The sequence below is a fragment of the Lemur catta genome, chromosome 14 (assembly GCF_020740605.2).
Source record: "Lemur catta isolate mLemCat1 chromosome 14, mLemCat1.pri, whole genome shotgun sequence".
NCBI lineage: Eukaryota > Metazoa > Chordata > Mammalia > Primates > Lemuridae > Lemur > Lemur catta.
The window spans coordinates 30,423,681-30,443,970 of record NC_059141.1 but is presented as its reverse complement, the minus strand read 5'-3'; the positions used below and the strand labels follow the sequence as shown (position 1 = coordinate 30,443,970).

At 36.6% G+C, this 20,290-nt stretch overlaps 1 protein-coding gene across 8 annotated transcripts in view; it reads left to right on the top strand.

Annotated features, from left to right (window-relative positions):
- PCGF5 (polycomb group ring finger 5) overlaps positions 1–20,290 on the top strand; it is a 112,333-nt gene that overhangs the window by 61,566 nt on the left and 30,477 nt on the right. For 7 of the 8 annotated variants that reach the window (XM_045569287.1, XM_045569282.1, XM_045569286.1 and 4 more), the window contains 4 exons: positions 8,818–8,914; positions 16,749–16,804; positions 16,919–16,978; positions 19,424–19,572. In XM_045569287.1, coding sequence (XP_045425243.1) covers positions 8,818–8,914; positions 16,749–16,804; positions 16,919–16,978; positions 19,424–19,572 — 362 coding nt within the window. The remainder of the gene's footprint in view (positions 1–8,817; positions 8,915–16,748; positions 16,805–16,918; positions 16,979–19,423; positions 19,573–20,290) is intronic. The other variant, XM_045569288.1, reaches the window with a different exon arrangement.

Sequence of the window (20,290 nt, the reverse complement as noted above, 5' to 3'; positions counted from 1 at the left end):
CGAGGCGGGTGGATCGCTGGAGCTCAGGAGTTCGAGACTAGCCTGAGCAAGAGTGAGACTCTGTCTCTACTAAAAATAGAAAGAAATTATATGGACAGCTAAAATATATATATAGAAAAAATTAGCCGGGCATGGTGGCGCATGCCTATAGTCCCAGCTACTCGGGAGGCTGAGGCAGGATCGCTTAAGCCCAGGAGTTTGAGGTTGCTTTGAGCTAGGCTGATGCCACGGCACTCACTCTAGCCTGGGCAACAGAGTAAGACTCTGTCTCAAAAAAAAAAAAAATTTTAAAACCAATGAGCAAAGCTGTATTTTCTCAGAATATTTAACCACCGACATTGCTTTACTCAAGTAACAGAAAACAATCAATGTTAGATTTTAGTTTATGTTGAATTAACTTATGTTAATTGTCAAAAAAGTTACTAGTAAACTCAGAATCTCTCCCCTTGCTTTAGTGGGAAATCTAGACTTCTTTCTGACTTGATACAGTAGTACACTTGCAGGCCCCATGGGCTCCCTTTAGTATTCCTAACCCTCATGTGCTCATTTATTCCATAAATATTTACTGAACATTCCCTCTCCCAGTAAATATGCTAGGTGCTTGGGACACATCAGGCAACGTATTAATAGTAGGCAATAAGTAAATCATAGTGTGTATCATGTTAGAAGGCGATAAACGCCATAGACAAAGGGAAAGTCAAGCTGGGTAAGGGGAGTTGGGCAGTAGCGAGGTGTTACAATTTAAATAAACCTGTGTTCAGATTCCAGTCCATTAGGAAAATGACATTTGAGCAAAGACTTGAGGTAAAAAAGTTAGTCAGGTATTGAGGGGAACAGTGTTTCAGGTAAAGGAAAGAGCAAGATCGAAGGCTCTAAGGCAGAAGCAGGCCTGACATGTTGAGAAATGACCAGGAGGCCAGTGTGGCTGGACAGCAGAGAATTCAGAGAGGTGATGGGAGTAGGCGTGGGCCGTAGGCACAGTGTGCAGTTCTTGTAGAGCCATTTTAAGGATTTTGGCTTTTACTCAGAGAAATAAAGACCCATTTCAGGAAGGGTTTTGAGTAGAGGAATGATCTGATGTGATTTGTTTAAAAGAATCACTCAAACTTCTGTGTTGAAAGTAGACTTGTTAGGAGGTTGCTGCTATACTCCGGCAAGAGATGGTGATGATTTGCATCATGGTGGTAGTAAAAGTGGTCAGATACTTTTTTCTATCTCAAAATATTAAGGGGGTAAAATGTAGTCAGATTATTAATATATTTTGAAGGTAGATCCCTATTTGCTAATGAACTGTATGTGGGTCATGAAAAAGAAGTCAAGGACATCGTCAAGATTTTTGGCCTGAGAAACTAGAAGAATAAAGATGTCATCAAATGATATAGAAAAAGCTGAGGGTGGAAGGAAGATTAGGAGGTTATTTTTTGGAAATTGAATGTAAGCTATGAGAGATCCAAATGGAGATGTCTAGTTGGGAGCTGGACTTAAGAGTCTGGAGATTATCAGCATATAGATCATATTGAACAATGAAAGCATGAAGGGAGTGAGTGTAGATAGAGAAGAGGACCAAGGACTGAGCCCTGGAACAGTGCAGCATTAACCCATCAGGAAGAAAAGGAAGAGTCAATGAGATAGGAGGAAAACAGAAAGTGGGGTTCTGGGAGGCAAAGTGAACACATAGTGTCAAGGCGGAGAGATCAGCTGAGTCAATGAGTAAGATGAGATTGGAAACAAACCATTAGATTTAGCAACGTGTAGGTCATGGGTGGTCTTTTTAAGAGCAGTTACAATGGAGTGGTAGGAGCAAAAGTCTGGATAGGGGAGAGAGGATGGGAAATTTTTAATTTTCTAGTTTTGATCATTATACTATGAACATGTAAGTATTTAACCTTAATAAAAGTAAAGGGTGAGAAAAGAATTGGAAGAGAAGAATTGTGGAGAGTACATACAGGTAGCTCTTTCAAGGAGTTTTACTATAAAGGAGGTCAAAGAAATAGCTGACAAGGGAGATGGGGTCAACAGAAGTGGAGGGTTTTTTTGTTTTTTTGAACTGGGGAAATAATATGTGTGAATGTTAAGAATCTTTAGTAATAGCAAAAGATGGTGTAGGTGAAAGGGGAGAATTACTGGAGCAATGTTCTTAGGTCATGGTGAGGGGATCTGCTGCATAGGGCAGAGATTGACTTTAGATAGGCACATGAAAGTTCTAGAAACAGGCAGGAGCACGAAGTATATAAGTATATATGCCAGTAGGTGAATGTAGGTGTGGCGGTGCAAGTTCTCTTCTCTTTGTTTCAGTTATTTTTTTTCCTTTTGTTTTCAGTAAAATAGAAAGTGAGGTCCTCAGTGGAGAGTGAGGATGGAGGAGGCTATGTTGGGGGCTTGAGGAGAGAGGAGAAGGTATGAAGTACTGGCAAGAAGCGTAATGGACTTGGGGCATTGAGTATGACAGCAGATGAAGGATCCACTTGAGGTTCATGGTCATGAATTGAAGGTGAGAGACCAGTCAGCATGGTTGCATGTTTTTCTCCCACAATTTTCATCCGTGACCTTGTAGAAGCAGAGTACTTAGAGAGTTGAATTTAGCCAGGATTATAGTTTAGCTGAGCAAGTATGGCCAGAGAAGAGAGGAGCAAGCGAGTTGAAGTAGAGAAGAGCAGATCTATCAAGGGTATATATATGGAAATGATTATTTTGATTGATCATGGAATTTATATTGGTAAGGATAATGGGGGCATCGCAGCATTTGCTGAACTACCAGACTCTACCATGACCTTGGAGTCCCACTTGACTCCATAAGCCAGCTTGCAGGAGTAGGGGAGCCCTTCTTGTCTTCTTAGGCCTTTCAAGGTTTCTTGGCCTGCTCAGTCTAAGATCTCCAGACCATGCTTAAATCCCCAGCCTCTGTCCTGATCCTGTTCACAAAGTTCTGCTTTGCTGACTGTTCCTTTGTCCTTTTATTTGCAAAAACAAATAAAAATAAAATGTTCTACTCATTAGAAGATAATGCTATCCTTAGTTTTCCCCATGAAATTGCAATTCATGTAGGCCTTTGAAAGAAATGTACCATATATAACAATATAAGAGAAATAAAAATGTTCATTAGTTCCTTTTGTAAGTAAAACAAGGAGATACTATCTCATAGAATCAGATTACAGCTGTTCTGGAAATTTTTTTAAAAATTAGTGTTTCCCCTGTAAGAATATGTATCAAAATCAGGAAACTGATGCCTCCTGTCTTTGAACCTGACCACAGTTTACTTATGTACTGTTAGCAGATAATAGTTAAAGTTTTCAAGACAAAAAAAAGTATATAAAATGAGTGTTATCAAGAAATGCGCATGAAGATTGTGAAGTGCTTAAGGAAGGAAGAAAAAAACATCTAAGTTGACAGATAAAACCAACACATCCTGATGATTTTAACAAAGGACGTCAGTCTTTGGTCAGTTTTAATAAACAGAATTACTAATGAAGGACAACACCAAGGACATGAGGGAAAAGACTATTATTTTATTGTCAGTGATACCAGAATTAGTGCTCAAGAGGAGAAATTTGTATAGATTACTTTGTGCCATCCACGCTGGGAGGCTCGTTCTCTCTGATACTTAAGGGACATGAGTGGACCGTACATCCAAGATAACAACAACAAACGACCTTGTGCCTTTTGTGTAGACACGTCCAAGAACTTGAAAATAGGAAGTAGGATAGCTCTTTAGTAGTTCAGTCATGAAATCAGCATATAGTAGTGCATCAGAGCAGGTATATGCAGAGTAATCAAGAAGAGAAAGAACAAGATAGCATCTAGACCAGTGAGTCTGTGCTGGAATTGGATTAACATAAAGTTGAGGAATGAATGCATAAATGGAGAAATGTTGGTCAATCTTGGACACAGCCCTCACCCTAGAAAAATAAGTGTTCTACATGCAAAGATAGGTAGTTCCCATTCAGGTGAAACAATGTGTCTTAAACATGCTTGAGTTGCAAGACTATCCCTAGGGTAGAAATGGCTACAGGGAATTAATACCAATAAATGATGGACATTTCAAGTTCCATTAGCAAGATTATCTGTTATTTAAGATTGGTGCATGCATCAAAGTAGTCATTCTAATACTGATTCTCTTTGTTATGATTTTATGCTCATCCAGTGAGCTAATTTATAGTAGCAGCTCATATTTACTGAGTACGCACAAGTTACTAGACATTGTAAACCAGGGAGCTTTACATATATTATCTCATTTAGTCCTCACAAGAATCCTGTGATACAGATACCTTTATTATCTCCCTTGTACACAGAGACACAAAGTAATTTGCGTAGCAGCAGAACTATGATTCAGATCCAGGCAGTCTGCCTCAAGATTATCTGGAACTATCTTGGCGTCTCATGTGGATCTGCATTATAGGGACAGAATATATTAGTCACATATTCTTTTGATTATTTTTGGTCCTATGACAGTGATTTCTTAACAGTGACGATAAAGTGACTCTTGATGATGGTTAGGCCGAGAGCCAAATCCTGGAATGGGGCCACCTAACAGAGATACTAGCCAATAAGGTTTTTGTGACCAGCTCCTGGCTTCCCCTTGGCCCATGTTTCCCAACCATCTTTTGGCTGTGTCAGTGAGAGAGCTTTGCGGAGTCCTGCTGCTAATCTCCCAGATACCTTGATTGGTCTAGGATGGAGCCTGCGAATCTATTCTTTAAAGAAATCTCATTGGTTATTGTGACATCCATTTAAATTTGAGAACCACTGCTTTAGATGACGCAAAGACTTTCTCTAGTAATTTGTACAACCTAGTTCAAAGCTAAGAAATGGTGAAAGTATTAAACTTCAAGTAAAAGTTTAATGATGTTTGTGATGAGCTAAATATAAAGATCAATTAAAGATAGGAATCTTATTGCCAGGGTTGAAATGTTATTCATTCTGAGATGCATTTCATAGTCATTTGGATGTTAGGCCTGGAGCTGCACAGCGGGAGGGGCGGAGTGGGGGTGGATACCGTCTCTGTTGCCCAGCTGGGCAGCTGCGGCAGCCTGCTCAGGCTTTCCAGCACTGCCTTCCTCATTTGCCAAAGGGGGGTGGTAACAGTCCATAACTATTATCCATACAAAGCCCTGAGCCCAGAGCCTAATATTTCATTAGTGCTCAGTAAATGTTAGCACTTGTTGTCATATAAGTGTTTTTCCAACTGGGGATATCTTTGCTGAGCCTAACTCCCTTTCTGATCCAGGTGTTTCTTATGGCTATAACATTGTCTGTAGAGTCTCTGATGAGAATGAAGACTCTATTTGGTCTCCTGTAGGACCTTTTAAACATCATTCGTGGATCAATTGAGTTAACCAGTATAGCAATTAAGCAGTTATAGAGTTTGGTATTAAATCTTTAAGATATTTTTAAAATGTGCTTTACCACTAGTATAGACTTCAAATTATAAACTCAGAATCAAAGATCAGTTTTGTAGTCATGAGAAGTTTTTTAAGAGAAACCAAATCTTCATTTTACTTTTTTCAGTTTCACTGAACTTCTGGGCTGAATTTCCTCATGTTCTAATTTATATAAGATTGTGCTTTATTTAATACTTTTTAAAAGCCATATGGGAGATGTATTTTCTAGAGATTTTTTAAAGGAACAAATAAGCAATTTAAAAGGGCTATTTTATGCAAAATATACAGTTTAAAAGGAGATCTAATTCTACATGCAGACATATTAATACTTAAGGCTCCCAATATTAAGGAGTAAGACATTTTTCTATATATTGTAAATCTATAGAAATAAAATCTGAAGAAAATGTATCTCATATACATGCATTGGTTAAGAAAATGGATTCAAATCCTGGCTTTAACCACTTACTAGCTTCATGATTTTAGGCCACTTGCTGAAGTTCTCTACTCAGTTTCTTCATCTGTAAGAGGCTTAATAATGCTACCTGATTGATAGAGTGAGGATTAAATTCTTGTATTGGATTAAACCTATGTTGACTAGGACAGATATCTACATACATCTTGAATATATTTAGGACAATGGCTGGTATGTAAATCTTTAAGTGTTAATAATGATGATGACGATGACAACTACCACCAAATTATTTGAACAAAAAAGAACTGGAATTTTTATTGTTCAACATCTTAAATGTTTTTTTCTAAAACTATCTAAAAAATTTAATGAAAAACTGTTTTTGGTCTTAGCTTCTGAAAAAATTTTTTTGAAAATTCATATCAGAAAACCTGAATTTAAGTCTTTGTGATGCCATTCACCAGAGTAGACAAGTGCCCTGGCCTGTTGAAACCTCTTTTTCATCTTCAAAAGTAGAATAAGATACAGTATCTGAAATGTTGGTGTGAAAAATAAATTCTCCTCTTCGTGAGGGTCTCTGTCTCTCTCTAGAACAGCACTCCTCAGTAGAAATAAAATGTGAGCCACATGTGTAATTTACGATTTCTCTAGTTGTCACATTGAAAAAAGAAACAAGTGAAATTAATTTTAATAATATATTTAACCAAAAATCTAAAATATTATCTTGACATATAATAAATATAAAAAATGAGATTTTTTTTTCATATTAAGTCTCTGAAATCTAGTGTTTATCTTATACAGCACATCTCAACTTGAACTAGCCACATTTCAAGTGCTCAGTAGCCTCATGTGGCTGGTGGCTACTGTATTGGACACTCTGGATCTGGAATATAGATTAATATTCCCTATCAGTGTTCTTGGGTACTGGTGTTGCTTTGGCCTTAAGCAATCAGCATAGCCTTGTTCTTAAAACTATGTACACTTTGCATGCTTGAGCCTTACATCTCTTTCATCAGCAACCTAGATTAGTATCTGCCCCAGGGAGGATAGGGTCCTACCCTTAGCTTTTTGGCTGACCCAGGTGAGGACTTGCTCTGGGCATGTCACCTACCTCTCTATTTGGGTAAGGCTGGTAGACAACCAGGGATTGCTGAACATTGAATATAATAAACCTTTTGAACTTATTTCTTATCTGTCCTTTTTTGCCTCTTTCCCAAATTTCAGAGACTTATCTGGGGAAAAGAGCAAATACCAGCATTCTTCTAAAGGAATTCAGCTTCTCCTTTTCTTCAACTTGGCTTAACAAGGCAGCCCTCTCTCTTCCCAGAGATTATTTTTACTTTTGAAAAGACATTTAGAAACCCTTTTGAGGACAAATTTGAGGGGCAGGGGAAGTATTCAATTCTACATGATAACCCTAGGCTAACTTTTTATATCTAAGGTTTTTTAAGAAAAAGTTTTCTGATACTGTCTTTGCCCAAATTTTGGGAGAATTGTAGTGAAGGCAGTGTATCCTGATAGCTGTGTGTAATGGTGAAGAGTAGAGAGTATGGGATTCAGGTGCATTCATCCAATAAAAAGCTGCTCAGATGTTACCTTCTTAGGGAGTCCTACCCTGATCACTCCATCTAAAATAGCTGCCAGCCTCCAGCATGCTGTGTCTACCTTATTTTGGGTTTGGGGGACTAAAAATATCACTTATCACTGACTAAAATTATTTGTTTGCCTTCCTAAAGAGAATGTAAGCTCCATGGGAATGTGGACTTTGTTTTGTTGACCCCGGTGTCCCCAACTCCTAGTGCAATGCCTAGAAGTCAATACATGCCTATTGAATTGGTGAATAAATAAAGTGAAAGGAAATGCTAACATGGTATTTTCTGTATTACTAAATGATTTTTAAAATTAGATACCTGGTAGAGTTCTTCCCTGATCATTGTTGTATTGGGCAATTATATGTGATGTTTGAATTTTCAGACCTAATTTCAGTTGTAGGAATCCTAGTGTTTATTCTTGACCAGTTATTTAGATAAACTCTTACTTCTTTTAGATAGTGTGGATCATGAGGAGGGAGAATGAAGTAGCTTGGAATGCAGTTGTAAAAGGGACTTAGAGGATCCAGTCTAAGCCACATTAAAATTTCATATTATACAGGGTAATAAAATGAGGGGGGTATTGGGATAAGAAATTAAATTGAAATTTTATAGCTCAGGTGCTGGAAATATGCCTATGCCAAGGTTTTGAGGCTAGATAGTTGGCATAATAGGTAATAGAAGTTTAAGTAGAAGATGAGAGACCATAGCCAGAGAGATTAATTAGTATTATATTATTTGGTGGAAATGTGGGCTTATATAGGCTTGTGGCCAAAAATATACAAATCATATTTTCATTATCTTTGTTTAGAATATTTATTTAAAATTTGAATTATCTCTGTCAGTTTCTCAATTGTTCTTCCATTTTATCTGTCATGTCTTTGTACCAGCTTGATACCAATACTCATACCTTGTGCTCCATGGAGTTATGGCAACTGTGAGCACAAACTCATACTCTGCAAAGGCCAATAATGCCATTGTAACTCCCAGTTTGTCCCAGGAGCATCCTGGCAATAAAAGTAATCCAAACATGTTGAAAACTCCCAAATTTTATTAAGAACTACTTATATTGCATTCAAATAAATTTTTAGCAAAAGAAGTAAATGCAGATTTAGTTTTTACCTTTCTCCGTTTTACTTCTTTAAATGAAAAACCTATTTTATGCAAATGTACCAGCTTTTTTAGAGTAATATGAATAGAGTAGTATTTGGTTTATGAATATAGTTAAGAAAAGCAATAAGCAAAATAGTATACACTTTTTATTTGTGGCAGTAGGCTTTCATTTCAGTTGGGTTATATTCCAGTGTTACAATTTTAAGGTTTTATGAAGTTTGATTAAATAATATTCTACCTGTACTAGATAATCTTAAATTACATTTAGTTTAAATTTAAGTGATAGTTAATGTGATGCATTTTAACCTAACATCTTCTTTCTTATTAGTCTGTAAAACTTGTATTGTCCAGCACTTTGAAGATAGCAATGATTGTCCAAGGTGTGGCAACCAAGTTCATGAGACAAATCCACTAGAAATGTTAAGGTAAGGAAATGTATTTTACAGTTCATCTAATTTAAATAAATTTAATAAGCTCTTAATTTTTTTTCTTAATTTTTATTATACATTATAATATTTCTTAATGTCTTGATTCAGTTAATGCAAGTCTTATGAATTTTATGATTATAATGTTAAAGCATTCTATTTCATTTTAAAGTATTTTATTAAAAAAAATATAAATAAAGTATTTTATTAAGAAGAGTTACAAAATAAGGTTGTAAATCTTAAATATTTCAGAAGCACATTTCCAAATTAAAATTATAACTTTCTCTTAGGCTCTAGGAGTGACTTTAGTTGAAGCTGTTTTCAGTATTTTAATACTCTTTCCATTTTTTTTTTTTTTTTTGAGCAAATGGCAGTGGAAAAGGGGAAGAACTAATAGAAGGACTAATCTTAGAACTATTGATTTTTTAAAATTTACCATATGTTAAAAAATGAGTATATAAACATGTATGTAAAACTTAAAGAATTTTTTTTAAAAGACTACCATTTACTTGCCGCTCAATGTAAGTAGTATAAAAACATTTTTTTAAAGCTGGAAATAGTCTATGGAATCCTAATCCAAACTCTTTTATTCCCAATTAGGAAATTAAATTCACAGAAGTGACATGATTTACCCAAGTCTCACAGCACACCACAAATGTCACTTCCCAGCTACAGGCCAGGTTATCTTACCAATAGTCCCATTTTCTTCCCACTGTTCCTACTGTAGCTCTAACACAGATCACCTGTGTGATCTTAAGGAGGCACACATCTGAAAATAGAGCTAGATATTCTCTGAAACCTTTTATAACTCTCTTATTTGTGTAATGTTTGTCATCATTCTGTAAATCTGGATTTGCAAGTCTTGTGTAAGACCTTTTTTTTTTTTCAATGTTAGTACCTGTAGTTGGGATAATTTGTCTACAGTTAAATGTCTAGCCCAGTGATTTTCAAAGCGTGATCCCCAAACCATTAGTATCTTGTTAGAAATGACAGTTCTCGGACCCCACCCCAGACCTGCTGCATCAGAAGCTCTGGAATTGGAACCTGCTTAGTCCAGCAAGTCCTCCAGGTGATTCCAATATGTGCTAACATTTGAGAACCACTGGTCTGTGGTTTGTAGTTCTGAGCAAAGCTTCTGCTAGTTGGATTTATATCAGTACTTATCAACCAGGGGTGATTTTGCCCCTCAAGATACATTTAACAATATCTGGAGACATTTTTGATTGTCAGGTCTGGGTGGGTGCTACTGGCATCTAGTAGGTAGGGACTAGGGACACTGCTGAGCACCAGTGCCCAGGGTAGCCCACTCACAACAAAAATTATCCAGCCCAAAGTGTCAATAGTGAGGAAGCTCTGATTTAAATAATTCAGAGAACAAAGCAAACTTTTTCTCTCAAATAAATTTTTTCCTATTTTTAAATCAAAAACTATAACAGTTAACTATTATCTATTCCATTTTAAAGTACAGCATCATAAAACAATTTATCTAAATCTCGTGGTTCTCACCATTAGATAGCTGAAGGAATCCAGTAACTATTTAATCAAATCTAATCCAGTGGCTAAAGTATGATATCATACTTTTTAACTTTTTATTTGGAAATAATTTCAAACTTAGAGAGTCCCCCAAATAAAAGTAGTACAAGGAACACTTGTATTCTGTTTACCCAGATTAGTCTGTTTTTAACATTTTATTTCATTTGCTTTATCATGTGCATGCATGCATAGCATGTTCTATTTTTTCTGAACCATTTGAGGGTAAGTTACATACATCATGGCTCCTTACTGTTATATACTTTAGTGTGTATTTCCTAAGAATAAAGATATTATCTTTTATAACCACAGTATGATTGCATTAGTATAATATACTTTCCATATTCCAGTTTTGTCAGTTTATTTAATTATGTCCTTTATAGAGGTTTTGTTCCCTCCTGAAATTCCATTAAAATTACTACAAAGGAATTTTTTAAAGATGTAAATTCACAGAGAGATAATAAGAACAAGAAATTCTGTACCTTTGGCACCTAGGATGGCTTCTGGAACATAATAGGTTCTCAAATTCTTGTTGAAAGGGTGTGAAGAAATGGTAGTGAAAGAGATGTCAGTAAAAATTGAAAGCTGGAAAGCAGAATGATGGTGGTGATGGCCTAGGAGACTAGGAGGTGGTGGGGAAGATCTTTACCAAAGCTTTCCCCAGCGGCCTTCCTCTTATTGGCCAAAACTAGGTCATATGATAGGTAAAGGGGTCTGGTGAGGTTTTGAGATGCCATAACACATCATGAAGTTATCCCTAAGGCTGGCCACATTGCTGCCAGAAAACAACCAGATTTTCCTAACAAGAAATAAGGGAAATTTAGGCTCCTTCAATATGTAACAGTGTCCGCTACACAGGTAGTAAAAATTTACGTACTACATACCCTTTCTCAGGAGGCTATTGAAGGATATACTGGGAGATATACCAGGAAAGAAGAGAGTCTAACTGAGGAGAGAGAGAGATGAGGGAATATGACAGTTGTGCAGCAGACCTGGAAAGCAGGCAGTCTGTATTTGTACTGTGCAATATGGTAGCCATTAGCCACAGATGGCTGTTAAGCACTTGGGATGTTGCTAGTGAAACTGAGGAATGGCATTTCTAATTTAATTTAATTTAATTTCAATTAAAACCTGAAGTAGTGTAAATATTTTGCCATTAAATATAACTTTATTGTTAAATAAAAATTACTAAATGAATTATTAAATATGTTTTAATATATAACAAAAACTATTAAGATTCATTTTACATAAACATTTTAAATGTTTCTGTTAATGTGCCTACTAGGAAATTTAAAATTACATATTTGACTCATAATTCTATTAGACATCACTAATATGATGGTAGAGGGGGGATGGAGAACTCCATGAGGGACTCATTCATTCAGCAAATATTTACTGGATGCCTGTTATGTCCAGGTACCATTCTAGGTGCTTGAGGTCCATTACTGGACAAAATAGACAAAGATCTTTTCCGTTGAAGAGTTAATATTTTTGTAGCGAGAGACACACAGTAAGTCCTATAATCAGTAACTTGTATGGTATGTTAGAAAGTGAAAAGTGCATAGAGGAGAAGGGGAAGAGTGTTGCAGGGTGAGGGGATCAGGAGTGTGAAGGGAGGGGCAGGTTGCAATTTTAAATAAGATGGTGAGGATAGGCCTCAGTGAGAAGGTGAGATCTGAGCAACCACTTGAAGGCTATGAGGGAGTTAGCTGTGGATAAGTCTGGGGGAAAGTGTGCCTGCTCCTGGGAGCGGCCATTGCAAAGGGTCTAAGTCAGGAGTGCACCCATGACTTGTTGGAGAACCACCAGGGAGACCAGGGTGGTTGGGAAACAGTGAATGAGGGAGAAGATAGTGGGTGATGAGGGCAAAGAGATTATGAGAGTCCAGATTATGAAGGGCCATGTGGGCCACTGCAAACAGTTTCTCTTTTACTCTGAGTGAAATGGGGAACTACTGCAGGAGTTTGGTTGGAGGATTAGCATGATCTGACTTAGTCTTGAAAGGAACATTTTGATGACTGTGTTGAGAAAATTTGCATATAGCAAGACAAGGGTAGAAGCGGGGAGAACAGTTAGAAGGTAATTGCAGTGATCCCAGTAAGAGGTGGTAGCAGTAGAGAGGATAAGAAATGGTCATATTCTTAATATAGTTTGAAAGTAGATCCAGCAGGATTTACTGATGGATATAGGGTGTGAGAAAAAGAAAAGAGTAGATCATGACTCTGAGATTTCTGACCTGAGCAACTGGAGGAAAGGAGTTGCCATTAACTGAGATGGGGAAGACTAAGGATAGAGCAGGTTTGGAAGAAGAGGTAGACCAGGAGTTCAATTTTTGTACATGTTGAGTTACTCATTATTTCAGAGAAGAAAGAAAGTTGGCAAGTGGATATATGAGTCTTGGATTCAAAGGGAGAGGTCTGGGCTGGAAATAAATATGGGGTAGTCTTCAGCATACAGAGGATGTTTAAAGCTGTGAGGCAGGATGAGCTCACTTAAGGGATTGAGACGGAGAGGCAAGAGTAGAGGACCGAGGACTGAGCCCCGGAGCACTTCATCATTACGTATTCAGGGAGAAGAGGAGAGTCAGCAAGGGAAACTGAGAAGGCACAACCAGTGAGACAGAGGAAAATCCAGGACTGTGGTGCTCTAGAAGTCAGTGGAAAAAGTATGTATATCAAAGACGACAGAGTGATCATCTGTGTCAAATGATGTTCGTGGGTCAAGTAAGGTGAAGACCAAGAACTAATGGTCAGATTTAGCAACATGGAGTTCATTAGCCTTGACGAGCACTTTCTTTAGAGCTGTGAGGCAAAAACCTAATTGGATTGTTTTAAGAGAAATGAAGGAAAAGAAATTAGCAACAGTGAGTATAAACAATTCTTTCAAGTTTTGCTGCAAATGGGAGCAAAGAAATGGGAAGTAGGGAGTTGCTGTCAGGAGAAGTGCAGGAGAGTGGGGGATGGAATCTCATAGCATAAGAGGAGAGATGGGCTGTCTGTAGGAGCATTGACAGATAATCGGTAGCAGTAGGCAGGCAGACAGGGAGCACGTGGTACAGTTGCTGTAGGTAGATACAGTGGCTAGAATCTGTGGATGTTTGTTTTTCATTGCTTGTATATTTTTCATTAAGAAGAAAGTGTCAGCTAAGAGTAATGGTGGAGAAAGGGGGTGTGAAGGGTTGGGGAAAGGAAAAAAGTATGTTGTCCAGGGGAGTGAGAAAATAAATTGCACCAGGGCAGTGTGGTATAATTCCTGGCAGCCCTAAAGGCACATCTATGGTGTAGTTACGAATTTGAATGGATTATAGGTTATGTTTTTATCTAGACGTGGGTGCACGTGTAGACTTGATGAAAAGTTGGATTTAACCTGAGTTGTCGTTGTACCAAATAATTTTGAGCAAATGAGAGAGACAGACAAGGGAACCAAGGGTACCTATAAAGGAGTGATTTAATGACTGACTCCAGATCAGATTAGTTCTAAACTGGATTAGGAGTACGGAGGACATCAAAGTGGTGAGGAATGTCTCAGAGGAACAAAAGTGAAACCAGTTGATTCCTGATTTGTTTGTACATAGTGAAAAGAGATTTTTTTTTCATTTTTTATTTTTTTTTAGTTTGGGAATAGGGAAATGAAAAGAAAGCAGTTACTCCAGGGTAAGAAAAAAGTTGAATGAGGGGATATCTGTAATCAGAGTACACTGTGACTACTTGTATAATCATAACCTTGTAAACACTGGTTATGAAACAGAAAATAAAACTATGTTGGGTAAATTTATTGATAATAAAACTATATTGGGAAAATGGGATTAGGGAAAAAGTTTACATTGGGAGACTAGGAGTTGGCGGGATGATTAAGAGAATTAAATCTTTATCTTCCGTAAAAGGAAGTCAGAAAAATCTAGACAGCAGAAAAAGCTGACTTTTTGAAAAAATAAAAATATTCAGTACTGGAAGCAAAGATTAGATTTGAAAGTGGTTGCCTCTGAGGTTGTAGGAATCAGGAGCAGGGAGGATGAGGCATGAGAATGTTGTATTTTAATGTAAGTTTTATAAGAAAGTTTTAGTTTTAAGTTACATACGTGTAATACTTTGATTAAAAGATGTTAAATTAAGAAAAGTACTATGTCTTATGTACTACTGCTGTTAAATAGTCTGGGAAAACTTTGTGAATGAGTTAATATTTGAGTTAAGTCTTGAAGAATAAAGTAACATTGGTTCAGTTAGAGAGTAGGAAGAGAGTATTTGAGCCAGGGTGAAAAACATGAGGGAGAAAAGGAGATTGGTAAAGATAGGAAATCTTGGGATAATTGAATAAGCCAGTTGGCTGGGAAGAAACTATAAGAAGGGATAGTACCAGTATGGTTTGTAGATTGGTCTGAAGTTATGTAAACGCTTGATGGCAGGTAATGAGGAGAAATTAGTTCTTGAGCAGGGAAATAATCACATTAGTACTTTAGGAAGATTCATTGTGAGCATATCTGTGCTGTGCTCTTAGTAGGGTGGTGACTGAGTGAATGGAAGAATGGAGGGTGGGGGTGGGGAGGATATAGGTGGGAGGAGCATTGAGATGGAGCTCTAAGTGTGGTTTGGTGAGTAAACCTGTGAATCAGGGAGAGAGAGAGAAGTCAAGATAAATCTTTTATTTTTAGTCTATTTGGGAGAATTATGGTATCATGTAAAAATTTAATTTTAAAAGGTGACAATGAAAGGGATATTCAGTATTTTATTAGAGGAGGGCAGATGAAATCATCTTGACATAGGTAAATAAAAGGAGGTGTTCAGCATCTGTTTGAAATATGGAATTTGAGCTCAACAGTGAGATGTGAAACACAGGCAGATAGATGGATAGATACATCGGTAGACAGACAGGCAGATGAAGTTATCTGGCTGTATGTCAGTTTTGAGATGAGATCCCCAGGAAAGACAGCCCATAGAAAAGGTCAAAGAGTGCAGAGTACAGAGCATTGGAGAATACTCAGATTTAGAAGTAGTTGGAAAAAGAAAAATAGGAACAAAAAAAGAAAAGAAAACTGGGAAAGGAAATGTTCAGGGAGGCAGTGTTAGGTAACACTGTCAAACTGCTGCAGAGCAATATAGGAGAAAAATACATTTAAAAAGTAATTTTTTAATTTAAAATTTTAATTCTAAAAAAAACTTAAACCTATTCAGTATGAAAGTTATGGATGATTTTGAGAGTCTGATTGAGCAAAAGAAGCAAAACAGAGTATGTGACAGAAATAACGTAAGGGGATTTTTTTTCCAGTTAGAAGAAAACATTGAGAAACAATAGCTTGAAAAGACAAGGTAAGCAAAGGTTTTTGTTGTTTTAGATGTGAGAAACCTCTCCGTGTTGTGAAGTCAGAGGGGAGTAATGGTGTTGAGCAGGATGAAGGATCTGAAGCGAGAAGGAGGGTATTATGGGGGCAGGAGAAGGGATTGAAGCAATGAAAGCCGTGAAAGGAGGAGTGATACAGCAGGAAAAGAAAGTAAGAGAAATGTCAGGATAAATATTTACATTTTTTAATCTCAGAGATAGAACAATGAAATGATGTAAATTGTTCAGAAGAGAGAAATGGAGATTATTTCCTCTATAGGAAAGAGCCATTGTTGTGGTAGACGTTTTGAGAGTGGGTGTTACCAGCTATGGCCGCATAAAAGACCACTCCTAAATTAATGCTTGAAGCATTGATTAGTTTTTATTCCTCATGGTTCCGTGTGTTGGCTAGATGGCTCCTCTGGTCTTGGCTGGGCTCACTTGTGCAACTGAAGTTAGCTGTGCACTGGGTGGTCTGCTCTGGTCTTGGCTGGGTTTTGTCCGGTGTTGGAGGTTGGGCTGTCTGTGGACTAGTCTGAGGTGGCAGCTTGGCTCTCCTCTACATGGTGTCTCATCCTCCGGACTTGTTCTTGTGGTGGCAGGATTCTGAGAAAGATCACGTGGGCACGGGCACATAGAGCCTCTTGAGGCTTACGCTTAGAACTAAGCACAGTGTGGCTTGTGCCACTTTGTGTTGGCGTAAGCAGATAGACTCCATCCCTTAGTCAAGAAAAGAATTTCAAATTCATGTTCAGAGGGTGTAGGTATAGAGAGAGCTGGGGACTGGGACCATTTTTGTAGTGAGGGTACCACCAAGGAAGGCCAGAGGTAGGTGTGTTCCACGGGCAGAGGAGTTCAGTGTAGTACATGGATTAAAACTGTGAATGTTTCATATTTTGCAATACATGTAAGATATAGATCTCAAACTATTTACATATTGGATTTTGATGTCTTCATTGTTAGTATATTTTTTTTTTACCCCATTTTGAAGGTTGGATAATACTCTAGAGGAAATTATATTTAAGCTGGTCCCTGGACTACGAGAACGTAAGTTGCTCTTTAGGTTCTTGCAGACTTTCGTGTTTTATGAAATCAACATTTCTACTAAAAGATTTCATGATTGTTCCTTTGGTTTTTATATATTTTTTTCTTTTAAATTAGAAGAACTTGAGCGCGAATCTGAATTTTGGAAGAAAAATAAGCCTCAAGAAAATGGACAAGGTGACTTTGTCTTACATCTGTGTGACAGCATCTCTCAAGTTGGTCAGCTTTTTGTAGCACTGGTGAACTAATCTCCCTCTTCAAGCTTAATTTTTTCTGTACAAAATTCATGCACCCCTTTATTTACCTTATGAACCTTTTTATAAGATTTTATATAAATGTATGTAATCTGGAGTCACTCTGGTTGAAGGTAATTGGAAATAGAGGAAATCGGACTTTGGGAAGAGAAAAGGGAAATAAAAGAGAAAATTGACCAGATGATGATGATAGCAGTAATTTATGGGGAGCTAAGGGAAGGTGAACTAAGAAATAGCCATAGTGTGCAACTAAATAATGAGGGGGGTTTTGTTTTATTTACTTTGTATATTTGTTTTAATAGGAAGGGGAGCTAAAATGTGGCTGATATATTAGGGGATTTTACTATGCTGTGAATGAAGTTTTTGTAAGTAGAGATCAGATGATACAAAGTTGTATGTCCTGGAGATTCAGAAAATATTTCTGGGTGCCTATGGGAATTTTTGCCATCACCTATGCTGAGTGTCCAGATTTCTCCTCTGGGTCCCAAGAAACTCAGCAATTAGTAATTTTTAATAATAATTTCAATAAAGTGGTAAACCTTACTGAGAAAAGGCTTTTAGTGTGTATATTATCCATACAAAAGGATAGCTGAAATTATAGGGAAATAGTATCTTTCCCATTGTTTTTTTAATATGAGATTTAATTCAAGATGTCCTAAATATCATTGAAATTTTTCAAGGATGCGTGTGTGTCCTTACAGGCGCGCTTGTGAGCTCAGTCTCCCAATCTTGTTTTTCCCATAAGATCTTAGAATTATCAATTATACATCATCATTAAGGTGGATAAGAAAATACCATCTTTCTTTTTTCATCTGTAAAATGGAGATCATGGTTTTATCAGTTCAATTTAACTGTACAAGGGTGTTTTCCTGGAGCAGGGGACATTTGAGAATAGTTTTGATGACTGGAATAAGGTAGCAAGGGACTATTTTTTATCTATAACAACAAAATGGGCAAAGAAGCTAAGCCTGACCAAAAAAAAAAAAAAAACACCACACTGACTAAACTAAAGGCTTGTTTTACCCAAGTGTACATTGCAATTAGACAGTAGTGCTATGTAGTAAAAATGTAGATTTATACGGTTAATTAAACATTTGAGTTCTTGACTGCCTGTTCAAGAGGACAGGAGTCCAGGGGATTGTCATCAAAAGTTATGTATGGCAGGTTTACTCTATGACTTTGTGTCGTAGATATGAAAGGCTGTAGCTTACTTTGTGAATTTCTTCACCCTTTCCCCATTGTTTCTCCCTTTTTAAAGTATTTATGATATTCAGTGTTTAGTTTGGGAGGAGAATTTGACCCTTTTTTGGAGCTGGGAGTTTGGTTCACAGAAGGCCACTCCTGTTTCTGTGGGTCCTATATACATATGGAGAAGAGAGACAACTCACTTTCCCTTTATGTTACATCTGTACTGTTTTTACTATAGTCATGGAAGAGGAACTGACCTGTCATTTGTGGGGGGTCTTTTCTATAATGCTTGACTGGCTAATTTTTTCAAATTGTAGCTTAGAGGTAATTTCATCTTTAAATCTTCCCCTAATCTATGCTTCACCCCCAAAATTTGGCTTTATTGCCTTATATATGCCCACATATCCATTTTAGCTCTCCCATCCTATATTTGTTTGTTTTTTTAACTTGCCCATATTTTGTCCTGTACCCTGACTGCTATGAGCATGAGGATAATAGCACTCTAGTTTTAGTATTATTCCTTCAGGCCTATCACAACGCATAGCTAAACACAGAGTTAAAGCTACTCAATAAATGAATGAGTCAGTAAATATAGTTGCATTATTTATAGGCTACAGATATATATAACAGGTTAAATACATTTATATGTAATATAAAGTATGCCATTCAGATTCTTTAATGGAGTTTTAAAATGTCACATCATTACATGTTAAAAAGCTAATTCTTATATTTTCACTAGCTGATTTTATGAATATCTAATAATTGGAAATTTTGAGAACTTAAAGAGAATATTTTATAATTTGAAAAGTGAGTACTTGTTTTTTTAATTTGAATATATAGAGAATTTGGAAGTATTTTTATATATCCTTTCTACTTTCTAATGTAGTCTAATCACTAATTGTAATTATTTTTGTGATCACATATAGCTAGTCCTGAATCTTTCATTTGAATGTCCCAATAAGCCTAGAAATCTTAGGCTATGCTAATAAATCTCTGTTGGTTTTTAAAAAATACTTCCATTGTTGAGCTGGTTGGAATATTTTAAAGATAGTAAAATTTTCAGTCATTCTTCTTCAAAAACTGTTAAGAAATGTTTTTTAAACTTGATTTTTGTTTTGATTATTTTTGCTTAAAATCAATTTTGAGTTATAACTAACTTAGTTTTGTTTAAATTATACAGATGATACTTCAAAAGTTGATAAACCTAAAGTAGATGAAGAAGGTGATGAAAATCAAGATGATAAAGACTATCACAGAAGTGACCCACAGATTGCCATCTGTCTAGATTGTTTACGAAATAATGGGCAATCAGGGGACAACGTAGTAAAGGTGAGTGGACAAGTACAGTTGTATTTTTGTGATCATTTTATAGTAACCTCTTGCTTATTTGATGAATTTTCTAAAGCTTCAAAATGTGTGCTTTCAAAATTTTTATTAACATAGTCAAATAGAATGCCATCCTTTGACAGTCCTGTGCCTACAGATGGTCAAGCAGTTGCTTACTCTAAGCACCTGCTTTTACCAGCACCCACAACTGAACGGTCCTGGGCCAATGCCACCACCTAGTGGCTAATATAGAGAACCACACCTCTATTTCTCCTCTCAACCTCCTTTTATACCTTTGTTGGGAGTTAATATGCATTGTTTTTCCTTTTTTTAAAGTGTAGTAACCAACTTAAACTCAGAGAATTTCATGTCAGGAAGTGAACCATTTTATTTACTGCCTTCTGATTTTATCCTTTATTTTTCTATTTTTATTTGCAACTCAACAAGCTTTCCATATCATGCCTAGTATATTTTATGAATGAACAACATAATCAATTTTAAAGTAAAATTGGATGTTGTATAGTGCCTCTGAACTTTTAAAGTTCCTGAAAAGTCTCACTTATTTCCTATAGACTCTCCATTTCTAAGACTGTTTCCTTCTGTATCTGCTAAGTGGACCTTCTTTTAAAGGATCTTTAAAGAAAGTCAAAACACCCTACTCACTCTTATTGATTTTCTTTGATCTTTAAATGGTTTTACTTAAATAATTTTTCTGCTTTTT